General features: G+C 43.1%; 1 protein-coding gene across 5 annotated transcripts in view; it reads right to left on the bottom strand.

Annotated features, from left to right (window-relative positions):
- Positions 1–12873, bottom strand: part of KALRN (kalirin RhoGEF kinase) — a 633650-nt gene that overhangs the window by 280116 nt on the left and 340661 nt on the right. For all 5 annotated transcript variants that reach the window (XM_058555948.1, XM_058555950.1, XM_058555937.1 and 2 more), the window contains exon 14: positions 4990–5185. In XM_058555948.1, coding sequence (XP_058411931.1) covers positions 4990–5185 — 196 coding nt within the window. The remainder of the gene's footprint in view (positions 1–4989; positions 5186–12873) is intronic.

Below are 12873 nucleotides of genomic sequence, written 5' to 3'. Positions count from 1 at the left end.
TAAGGTATATACAGTGCCTGGCATTTAGTAGGCTCAAAAACGTCCATTTTCCTACTTTTTTCTTTCCCTTGGAGAAATTATAATATTTTCATTGGTGATTACTAATGGGACTGTTGAATGGCTTGTATAAAATGTAAATATAAAATCTACACTCAGGCGTTTATGTACTTGCTCCATGTATATCATTAGAAACTATGGTGGTTTGGATGCTGTTAGATCTTGGCTCACATTAGATTCTTCTGGACAACTTTAAAAAATCCTGGCTACACCCTAGACCAATAACATCATTATCTCTGTGGGTGGGATCCAGGCATCAGGAAGCTCCCAGGGTGATTCCGACGTGTAACCAAGACTGGGACCCACTGGATAGGGTGGTATAATGGCCAGCAATCCAGGGAGAGAGATATTCCTTATGCTACCCTTAGTTACCAGAATGCTTGGCACTGCTTTATTTAGGGCTCAAGGCTACAGCTAATAATAAAATCTTACTTTGCTTTCCTTTGCTGCCAAGTCGAGAGTACCATTTTAATTTCCTCAGTGAGAGAGTGCCTGTGGTCTAGGGAAAGATTTAGGTATTCCTGGCTATGCTGCCTGCACTTGTACGGTGTTTTTTGACTGTGTGTTTTTTAAATATCAGTATCTGCCTCAGATAGAGAACTTCTTTTCTCTTTCTCTTCCTCTCCCCACTCCTTTCTGTGTCACTCTCTCAATATGACACCCAGTTCAGAAATCCCCAAGTCCTTTAATGAGGTTTCTAGATCAGCATTCTCAACCCTAGCTGTACATTAGAATCACCTGGGAAGTTTAAAAAAATCTGGGCCCACTCCAGACCAATTAAGTAAGAATCCCTGAGGGGTGGGGCCCAGATCTTGGTATTTTTTAAGAAGTTGTCCAGGTGATTCTAAAGATGCAGCCAGGTTGAGAACCACTGAGGTTCTCTTCCCCTCATCTCAGCATCCACCAGATCCACATTCCTATTAGCCCCAGAGTAGCTTCCATTTTGGAAAAACACAGGCTTTTTACGACATAAATAAAATTATTTGTGGCCCTTTATTTTTACCTACACCTGTTCTACCCACACTGATGCTCAATCTTGATTAATTCAGCAAACAGTATTATTGAGAACTTGCTTTGTGCAAGACATAACCACTCTGCTAGCTGCTGGGAATGTAAAGAGAAGGAAGAAAGAGTCCTGCCCTCATGCTGCTGGAGGAGCTACAGGAACACAAATAACTTCGATAGAATGCAGTATGTATGTGCTAGAATACTAGTATAATATACAACAGTTATCAAGCTTTATGGAACTCTTATCATGCTCATGTACTATCCCACTGCATCCTCACAATGACTCTATAGGTTGGTTTTCTTATAATTTTTCAGAGGAAGGCAAGGCTTAGAGAGGTTGGGTAACATGCTCATGGACACCTAGCTAGTAAGAGGTATAGCTGGGATTTCGTCCCAGGAAGTCTTCCTCTCCTATCTGTACAGTTAACCTCTGTGCTCAAGGAGATGAGTGATCTTCACAACCCAATTTAAGAATTTATTTATTTTCAAATGCTGAGGCTGGTTCTTCCCAGGCAAAACAGTAAATTTTAAGCATTATTGCTACATACTCCAAAGAGTTTTCACTTGAAAACCATGCATAAAGAAGAACCTGATGCTTTTATTAAACCACAAAAGCAATATATCCATTGGATACATAGCTCTTGCCTTATTCCCAAGGTCAAGTGTAACAGTCACATGGTCAGATTACACTGGAGGGAGGATCTGTTGTATAACCAGTGGGGGCGGTTAGGCTGAATCAAGGAAAGTGAGAACTGGAGGGGAATTTAGGAATTGAGGCCCACCTGCCACACTAGACAGAAAGAACTAACGTCTAAAGAGAAAGAAAGGACTTCCAAAGACAGGCTGCTTGTTGGTGGTGGAACCGAGACTTGAATTCAGCCACTGCGTTTCCCCAGTTTGACTATTTCCAGCAAACTCTGCCATCTCCCCACTTGAGGCCCAAATAGATGATGCAATGGTGAGGAAAGAACAATTGAGCAAGGGAAGAAACTGTTCCTGCTCTGCTTTCTGTTCCTAAGGCTGATGCAGATTTAAGCAAAAGCTTTGCTTTGGTTAGAACTGTTGGCACACCAGAGGGATGTAGCAGAATCTGGCTCCATGCTACAAACGTCACACCTGAAAATAAGCATATGGAAATGCTCTACTTCCATTAACTCCTATAAAATCCAAGCATAAGCCCTTAATTAATTTACCATGGAGGGTTAAATACCAACCAAATTCTTAATTTTGCTAATTGTCCTTTTTCTAAGACAATAGTTTGTTTTACCTGTAGTTCAAATATAGTTCATTAGACATACATCATAAGTGCCCAAGACGTGTATTGCCTCAGTCCCGAAGTTCTGCATTTCTTGGCCACTTGGGGGCAAGGCCTGCCCCCAACCTCCACCCCCACCCCCAGCTCTGGCGTGACTCTGCCCTCCCTTCCTCCAAGCCAGAGATGAGATAGATGCCTCCTCTGTAGGCCCAGACATTCAGCAGCAGACAGGGAGTGAGCTTCCCTGAAACCCTTGGATTCATTCCCTTTGAAGCCTCATGGGCTATGCCAGACTGAACGTCTAGCTGTGGTAGGTGCAGGAGAACAGCCAGTCCCAGCAGAGAGGGCTGAAGAGGCTAATCAAGCTTCTCTGACATAACTCATTTCTAGAACAGGATACTGTGGGGGTAGGCAGCCCACCTGCCTGGGGTGCTTTCACCCACTCAGCCATCATGGTTAAGGTGGCCACCAAGCACAGCCAACCCCCAGTCACAAGCAGTCTTCAGGGACTTCCAGCCAGCTCCCAGCAGTCTTTCTGTTACCATGGATACTTGGCTCTTGGGACAGAAGTGGGCTTGCCCAAGGTCATGCCAGCACCCTGCTCCTAGGTGCTGCAGATTTCCCAGCAGACAAGCTCTCCTCCTGCCAGACCCATCAATACTGAAGGATGAAGGGTGAGCATCCCTGCAGGGCTTCTCTGCCCCAGCCTCTTTCCTAGGTACTGTGTTTGCATTTTCCATGGTTCCCCGTCTTAGCTGGATAGCCGGCGATGGTGAGCATCATGAGGGCAAGCCATAGAGTGAAACCCTGAGTCCAGGTAAGGTGCTCAAACACAGAGAAAGGATCACAGTTCCCCTCTTCCCTAATAAGGCCTTTAAAAGGGGCAGGCCATGGCCTAGAACTCCACTTCTCAAACTTTAATGTGCACATGATTTACCTGGAGATTTTGTTAACATGCAGATTCAGATTCATAAGTCTGGGATAAGGCCTGGTATTCTGCATTTCTAATCAGCTCTCAGGTGATGCCAGTGCTGTTGGTCCAGGGCCCACACTTTGAGTAGCAAGGTCCTAGGTCAGCGGTCCTACATTAGTGGTGCATCAGAATCACCTGGAGGGCTTTGAAACACCGATTATTGGGCCTGACCCTAAGAGATTCTGATGTGGCAGAGTCTAGGGATGGGCCCTTGAACTTGCATTTCTTACAAGTTCTCAGGTAATGCTGATGCTGCTGGTCTGGGAACTACATTTGGGGGTCACTGTCCGAGGGCACGCCATAGATATCAGCTGCTGTGATTTAACCATCATGAGGAAAAGCAGTGTTCTCAGCCCTGGCCGCACAGTGGAATCATCTGAGGAGCTTTTTGCTGATGCCCAAGTCCCATTTAGAGATAGCTAAATCAGAAGATCTGGGCATGAGGTCTGGGCATTGTCATATTTAAGACAGTCCCAAGATAGACTGCAATGTGAACGGCCCTTCCTGGGGCTGTGTGGGGCACGGTCCGCACTCCCATAAACAGGCCTGGGTCTCATAGGCAGCTGCAGCCTGTTCACAACACAAATGAAAATTCAAAGAAAGATTATGCTGATCAAAGCGAACAGAATTTAATAGGTGGTCTCTCCTCTGGTTAGAAGTGAAGTTCCTTTGAATGCTGGTATTTACTCCTTCAGATTATTAAAAGAAACAGAGTACCCTAAAATTAAGTTTGATTGCTAAGGTCCCCCTGACAATCTCGTGATTCTGAATATCCTTCATGATCAACAGGGACATGGGCCAACGGTGTTTTAAAGAGTTGATGGCCTGAGCCCCTGTCTGCCTCCTCCTGGAGGGTGAGGAACCTGAGCCAATGAGGACCCAGGAGGAGGGCAATGGGTGGGTTTGGGTGTAGACACCTGGGTTCCAGCATTCCACTGGCCTGTGCCCAGGTGAGTGACTTCTTTTTCCTGGGCCAGTTGGACTAGGAACTGCTATGACTCTCTCCAGTTCGACCATCAAAGGCCATTTTGGAGAGTGGTAGGTATAAAAAGAAGGGCCCCTGCATTTGTTGGATAACTACCTAGTGAATAAATCCTGAGCAGGAAAAGAAGTCAAATCTGGGTGACTCAGCCATGTGTTTTTGAGAAGTTATAAAATTATATGATCTTGCTATAAATTTTTATCAACACTTCTTACGCTCATGCACAGACCAGTGATAAAAAACTGAGGACTCTGAGAGGCATGAACTGGAGACAAGGGCCAGCCCTGGGGTGGAGGAAGTGGGGTGGGCAGGAGAGTGTGTGTAGGGGGATGAGGGGGGGAATAGTAGGAATCTACACATTTTAATCAACTCACATGGATGGCTGACTGCTCTTGGAGCCCACCTGGTTTGTTGTTCCAGGCCACCATTTTTTGGAATCTGTGCTAATTTCCATCACTGCTTTTTCCCATTCTCTCCACAGCACCAGGAGACCCTGGCCCTATTCCCATCTTTACCACAGCCTGACTGGGCAACCTCAGACAAGTTACTTCAGCTCTCATGCTTTAGTTTCTTTTCCTTTAAAATAGGGGCAAAAATCTGTATCTGTAGGAATAATACAAATGAACAGAGTGGAAGTGCTCATTAGAGTCAAGCTGGTGTTCTTGTTTTCATCTTCTTCCTGCCCAGAAAACAAGGACGGGACAGGTTGCCTACCTGAGGCCTGGACCTCCATGATGTACTGGTGCAGATCCTGGCCCTGCTGGATGACCTCGAAGGTCATGTTGTTCATGGCTAGCTTCCGCTCCGTGTGGCGCTGCAGCCGCTGCTCTGCCAGCGTCAGATCCTCTGTGTTGAAGTCATTCATCTGCCGAAGCAAGTCCTCATTCCAGGCGTCTAGCTCTGCTGTCACCTGTGAGGGACACCATCAGTACAGGCTCACTGGGCCATAAGAGACTGCTAGGTTGAAGCTCACCAATTCCAAGCCTTGTTAACTAACCCAACTCACAGATTAGCCTCTGCTTTGCATCTCTGACCTCTAGACTACATTCAACCAACACTGCCATGCCCTCATGTAGGCATGCCTTTAAAAGTGTTCCCCGTGTGTTTCAATGTCTACAGCTACAGCAAAGGAACAGCAGCAAATGTTTATATGAAGAATTATGGTTTACAAAGTTTTTGCATACTCCATCCCATTTGCCCCCCACAATGACCTGGAGACAAAGGCAGCATGGAGATCTCCAGGTCCATCTTACAGAAGAGGATGCTGACGCTCACCCAGAAAGATGGAATGGTTTGCCTAGAGTTCACTCTGCTCTCGAGGGGAGACCTGAGTACACAGCTCAGACTTCTACTGCAGACTTTGTCCACCACACCACAACTGCTACCCTAAAAAAATCTCATCATGGGAGAGGTGCCAGCAATTAAGTATGGAGTCTAACTCTTTTGAAGAAATAGAAACTGAGGGCTGGAGAAGTCTGGTGAATGGCCTGAGGTTACACAATCGGAGCTGGCGTACAGCAAATCCCGGGGTCCTGATCTGGTTCCTGTGTTCTATTGGGTGGGATTCTCTCCCTCTACTACCAAGGCGAACACCTGGAAATGGTGACTAGACAAGGTGTAAATGTACAGCATACCTCTAGAAACCCACGCAGATTATACTCTATTGAAAGGCGTTAATGGTTCTAATGAAGACTCAAGCATGTAATGAATGGAAACTTTGCCCTAATATGAATTTGTTAGGTGCTCATTGCTCTACACCTTCACTCATGTGACTTCCCCTAGTCTCCTCTCAAATATGTGATTGCACATAGAGACTGAATCCTACACTTCTTACCACCACTGCCATCATTCACAGAGTAGGAACTCAGAAGTACAGAGCTGGATGATAATTTCATCTGATATACGAATCAAATGAAAACTTTTCTGATGTAGTTTTCAGGTCCATTATCTCATGCTGCTCCCATGGCAGCCCATGAAGACAATGGCACAGGGACTGTCACCCTCTTTTCCGAGAAGAGGAAATGAAAGCCTCACCTGAGATCAAACAGTCGCAGTGTGGCCCAGGCAGCCTAAGCACAGATGCCAGAACCCCAGCTTAGTGATTTTCATTATGCTGGGCCTCATCCCAGCTGACACGTGGCACAACCTTCCCAGTTACCAACCGTGGCTGCTCCAGGAGCATCAGGGACAAAGGGAAGGAGAAGACCAGCTGGAGGTAGCTGGGAGCTGGCACTCTTACGTCCCGTGCTAGGGCCGTACAGACCAGGATGGGAAAGGCAAGCAGTGCAGCATGAGGGGCTGCTATCAGGGGCACGGGATTCCATTTCTTGTCTAACAGTAAGACCTTTCTTCACTGAAAGTGTAGTTGCTCTTTGAACTGTAAAAATACCACCTTCACTGTCCTGGGTTCCCAACTCCTGCCCCCACATCTTTTCAGATCAACTAAGGGATCCACTAAGCTCAGCAGGAAAACCTAGTATCCTTATTGTGGGGAGTCCCTGGGGTCTGGGAACCAGCAGGTTGGCAGGCAAAACAGGCTTATGTTGTATCCCATCTTTGAAAAGCACTTCATTCTCTAACTACAGAAAGAAGTTATACTGAGAAGAATAAGAGAGAGAACTGATCTGTAATTTTAAGAGATAAATTATAGGATGAATAGGCCTGTATAGATGAGGCATATAAATACATTTTTCCTCCTGTATTTAAAAAAAAATTGAAGTATAATTTACATACAATAAGATACACATATTTTTTGTGTGTGTGAGGAAGACTGGCTCTGAGCTAACATCCATTACCAATCCTCCTCCTCCTGATGAGGAAGATTAGCTCTGAGCTCACATCTGTGCCCATCTCCCTCTACTTTGTATATGGGATGCCGCCACAGCATGGCTTGATGAGTGGTGCATCAATCTGTACCTGGGATTCGAACCTGCTAGGCTGGGCCGCCAAAGTGGAGTGTGCGAACTTAACCACTAGGCCACTGGGCTGGCCCCAAGATACACATATTTTAAGCATTCAGTTCCATGAGTTTTGACAATTTTATACACCCATGTAGCTGTCACCAAAAACACAATATGGACCTTTCCATCACCGCTGGGAGTCTACTTGTGCCCCTTTTCAGTCAGTTCCTGCCCACTCCCCTGACCCCGACCCCTGCCTCAGGTACCACTTTCTGATTTCTATCATCACAAATGTAGTTTAGCCTATTCTTGGATTTCATAGGATTGAAATCATACAGTATGTACTCTTTTATGTCTGGCTTCTTGTGTGCAACATGTTGTATTTAAGATTCCTCCATGTTGTGTGTATCAGTAGTTCATTCCTTGCTACTGCTGAGTAGTATTCCATTGTATAGATATACCACAATCTGTTTATCCATTCTCCGGCTGATGAACTCTCAAGTTGTTTCCAGTGTTTGGCTACAATGAATATGGCTGATTGAAAGTTCTTATATAAGTCTTTCTCTGGACATAGGTTTTCATTTCTCTCGAGAGTTACCTAGGTGTGCCATTGTAGGGTCATAGGGTAGGTGTATGTTGAACATTCCCAATAGGAAAGTATGAAAGTTCCAGTTGCTCTCCATCCTCGCCATCATTTGGTATTATCAGTCTATTTAAATTTCGTCATCCTAGTGGGTGTGCAGTGATATCTGATTATGATTTTAGGATGACTAATGATGGTGAGCACACTTTCATATGCTTATTGGCCATCTGTATCTACTTTTGTAAAATGTCTTTTAAGTCTTTTACCCATTTTTCAAACAGTACGTTAATTATCTTTTGATTATAGATTTGTAAGAGTTCTTAATATATGCTGGATAAAAGTCCTTTATCAGATAATATTTGGAAAATAGCCCAAACAAAATTTTCATTCCATTTCCCTGCCTACAAACTAAGAGAAATTAGAATAAAACTAAGACATCAGGCATGCAAGAAGAGCCCGCCTTTTTTCAATTTTGGTTTTTGTTTTCTTTCCATGAAACTGAATCTATGAAGGGTCTGTCTGCACCAGGAAGATCCCCGAGGGGTCCCAAGGCCAGGAATCAGTGGAGTGGAAAGTGCTGAGGGTCCTGTGAGGAGGAGCAGAGTAAAGTCGAGGTGCTTTAGTTGAGAGGGTAAGGCTCAGAGGTCTGGTATCTTGGGAATTTGAATCTAAACCAAATGTGAATATATCCAGGATCTATATCCAGCGTTTCCACATTCTTTCCTACTGCTTCCCTACCGTCCTCCACCCTCACCACCTGACATCATTAAGCTGTAGGGCCCAAGTCTGTTCTGAAGCCTGAAGAATGAGAATTTCAAGGGAATCCTTAACAGAACAGCCTATCCTAAGGCTCCCTCCCTGCATCTACATGCTCTTTATTCTCTGTGTCTGACTCTCTTCCCATTCTCCCCAAGCACTGAGGCCGAGAGCTTTGACACAGTCTGATTTGTGCATTTCTAATGGTTGCTGGAGTTTAAATTATTTTCTTTTTCCTCAAGGAATGTTCTTTCATTGGGTTCCCCCACTCCACCTTCTTTCTGGGTACATGGCTGACACATAGCAGAGACTCATTTTGTTTTTTTAAGAAAAAACTTTGTTTTCAACCCAGAAGCTTACCTACTAATGAGCAAACCTAGCTTTCCGGCCTCATGGCATGCTCTTCTGTTACGTGAACCAGTCAGCTGGTTTGCTTGCTGATCCTGAGAGTTCGCTCTGCCCTCTCCAGCCACCTTCCCTGGTCCAATAGCCCTGAAATGCTCTTGTCTGTCCTTCCAGTCTGCTCAAGTCCTCACTGCCCTTCAAAATAAACCTTCTGGCATGAAAAGAGCTTCATGACAATCCTAGACCCAGATGGTTTTCTCTGGCTTCTCTCATAACATGGGGCATGGGCTAGTTTGCTAATAAGGTGACAAGATTATGAAAAGAAAAACTTGCACGGGGAATTAATTTGGTGATTTAACTCCATTTGGAAAAGAAACCTGGAAGAATTTGTTCAGGGTGGAAACTAGGACCTGAACCAAATGAATGAAAGATAGAACACAAGGTGCTCCCAGAGCATTCAGCTTTCAATCAAGCTAGTTTGCTTTCTCCTTCCACTCAATTAGCTCCAGCTTGGCTCCTGGCCCACTCAGTTCCCCTCTTGGCTCCAGCGCCCCTATCTCCCTCACTCTCCTGAATTAATTGGAGTGTTAGGATACATGGTGACCTCTTTGAGAGATACACTGGCAACATTTCTAGTCTCACAATTGTCTACTCTAGAGCCACAGCCATAAGGGAAATCAGAGAAGGAGCTAACAGACTTAGAAAGGAAGGAGGCAGTGGGACTGGTTTAGCAGCTGCCGTGGCCTCTATTCTCAGGGAGCCCTCTCCACAGGCTCCTCCCATTTTGTGGGTTCTCCTCAGTATTTATGTGCTGAGAACACTTTAGCTCCTTCCCTCCAAATGTTTTATTTTGTACTTGCCTGAATCAAAATTCACTTGCACTGGCTCTTCCCTTTCTATGGTCTATTCCCCCAAACTTAGCTCTTATCACCCGCAATGTTGGAAATCTCATTGTGTAGTCCTTTTCTTCATACCCCTTTAAGATGCTGGTGCTCATGATGAAGATGATCATCATGGTGGAAGAAGATATTTTACCTTGTACGGTGCATTTATTACGGAATAGACAGTGTGTTTAGCATTTGACTTTCTTTTATTTAATTCTCATAGCAACTCTAGGAGGACACTAAGGCACAGAGAAGTCAGATCATTTTCCCTGGTCTCAGAGCTGGCGGTGGCAGAGCTGAGCATTCTACCACAACGTCCAGGGCTCCTAACCACAGTGTTATATCAATAAGGCTGGTTCAAGAACTGATTTCTGGGGGTAGCCTTCTTTTAATTATTCTTACTTCAGAGAAGTGCCCATTTAACCTTCCCCTGTTTTCTTCTTAAAAAAAACTCCATTTTCTTCACTTCACATGAACCTTTTAAATTAATCATGTGTTCTTTGAACAGATCAATAAGTGAATTATGTGTTTGTGGCTGTATATAAATGCCAGGAAAAATTTACTCTTGCAAGAAAACACACAGCCTTCTCCTAATAGGATATTTTTGTTTAAGAGTTTGGTAACTCTTTTTTTTTTTTTTAAATTGACTCTGCCAGATTATTCAATAGACGGTAATGTTAACCTACCTAGAATTCTCTGGTTCCCTAGGGGCCTTTGTCATGAACAGGAGGCACATCTGCAATCTAGTATTAGGGTGTGAACAGCAGGATGAAGGCTGCAGCAGGGAGAAGTATGACCCACCCTCTGCGTGGGAGATTCTCTGTATGGCAAGAGCAAATGCCTTTGGTTCTCACAGCAGTGGCATGAATACCAGAGGATTGCCTAATATGACTCGGTAACACATTCAGAGAGAAACAATGTGGGAGAATAAGACGGGAGGTTGAACTGCTTAAAATCTGGAAGCAAATATATATATGAAAAAATAGTGTGAATAATAATTATAATAACAACGTCAATTACAATGCATTAAGTTTTTATTATGTGCCAGGAGCTTTGCTAAAAATGTTCTATGTGTTAACTCATTAAATCCTCAATAACCCTATGGGCTGGGAATTATTCTTCTCATTCCCACTTCTCAGATGAGGAAACTGAGTAAGTAACTTGCCTAAGGCCACACAATTAGTAAAGGTGGTGAAACAGGTTTCAAACCTAGGCAGTCTAACTCAAAATACTGCATACTTGATGACTGCACTATACTGCCTCCCAGCAAATGGTGTGGGGGGTGTGTGTGTGGGAGAATGTGTGTATATGTAATATATGTGTATGTACATATATACACATATGTATAACATGTTATATACATTAAGGTCCAATCCCATTCCAACTAACAATGGCAAGGAAGGGTCCAAGGCATTTCATTGTGGTGAGATGCTCTGAAATACATGGGCTATCAATTGCAAAATAAGCACCTTTCTGTTTTATGATGCCATTATTTTTATTAAGATGAGAAAAGTGAAAGCTAAATATTCTCCACTGACCTAAATATGGTGGATGATAGAGAAAGACATATTGCAGCTAAAGAGACAATCTCATTGCACGGGAAGAGCTATTCTATCTATAATGAGTTTGTATATTGATATAGGTTACCACTGTGAAACTAAAATAAACTCAGTTACCATAGTCATTTATTCTTCTTGTCTAATGTAAAGTTATTTTCTGTTAATCAATTTATAAAATGATGAGATTAGTGAATTCTAATACAGATTATTTTAAAGATAGATCATAGCATTTCTCTCTATTTTAGAAATGTATATAATCTGCTTAAAGAGTTAAAAGATTTATTTACATAGCTATATAAAGACCTTTGGGGATATCACAAGAACGTTCTGGAAAAGCAGATGCACTTGGCATCTGTTTTTAATTTTTGGCAAAGTAATCTAAGAGCATATTCCAACATGTTGTAATTGATGAGTTCTAATGTTCAGGTACCTAATTTCTATTCCAATTGGATAATTTGGATACTTGAATAATTTTTATGACCAATTTCATGTTCTTTTCTTCATTATCATCATGATTAAAACTGAGATCTTTGATATAATCATGACTGATCTTGAGTGGATCTTAAGTTTATTTTGTCCATCTCTTTGCCTCTTAATCATTTTGAGACTTGTGGGAATCTATTCTGTTTTCAAAAGTTTTCCCCTTTCTTGAAGAGTTCCTATAATATACAGTGTTCATTCATTCTAGTACGTATCAATGCTTGAGTGTCAGAATGTTTTTTCTCCCAGGTAAGCTAAACACGTAGTGCTGGAGCTTACATCTGCTTCCTTCTACTGAATCCCCTGCATCCTGACCAGAAACGAGAAACATACAACATGCAAACCCTGATAATGTAACCTGGCTTCAGGTCCACAGCCCCAGACCCACCTCATTACAGAGTAATACAAAAGTTCCCATCAGAGATCTTTGATAATTCGCTGAAAACAGGTTACTTGCCAGGGTAGTAAAGCTGTGTGAATAATCCTTTTGGGTTGTCTTTTTTTTTTTTTTAAAAAGGAAGATGCAGAACGCCCCCAGTGATCCTGAAATCAATTTGACAAAAGTCTAGAAGAGACTATCTAATAAATATTTTGTGCAGACTTTGGTTTACTTTATTGTAGTTATTCTGCATTTCCTTCTCAAAGGATCTGAGGCATATTTAGAAAATGCTACCATGATCCCTGGGAGGAATCCACAAAGATCTCAAACAGATCTCATTTTCTTTCTTGATATAGTTAATCTGTTGGTGAATTTTAGGCATATTACAAACATGGAGAACAGCGAGGCTTTGCAGTCTCACATTGTATCTATGGAAGAAAAGGTTATGCAATTGGACTAGTTGATGTGGCCCTCAGACGATCCACAGTTGATGGACTGACTGTGCAGGCTGATGGCTCTGTGTCAACGGAGCAGAACTTCCAGCGAAGCATGCCAGGCCCTGCCTGATCTGGCCAATATCTCCAACAGCCACAATGTTGTTAGGAATAATAAATTAAATTTATTTTGATTGGCTGAAGAACTGGGCCAACAAAAAAAAAAGTAAAAGTTGAGAGGGAAATGTATATAAAAAGCTTTCATTTAGGTTAAATAA

The sequence above is a fragment of the Diceros bicornis genome, chromosome 15, assembly GCF_020826845.1.
Source record: "Diceros bicornis minor isolate mBicDic1 chromosome 15, mDicBic1.mat.cur, whole genome shotgun sequence".
Lineage (NCBI taxonomy): Eukaryota > Metazoa > Chordata > Mammalia > Perissodactyla > Rhinocerotidae > Diceros > Diceros bicornis.
The sequence above is the reverse complement of the archived record's forward strand: the minus strand, read 5'-3'. Positions and strand labels throughout refer to the sequence as shown.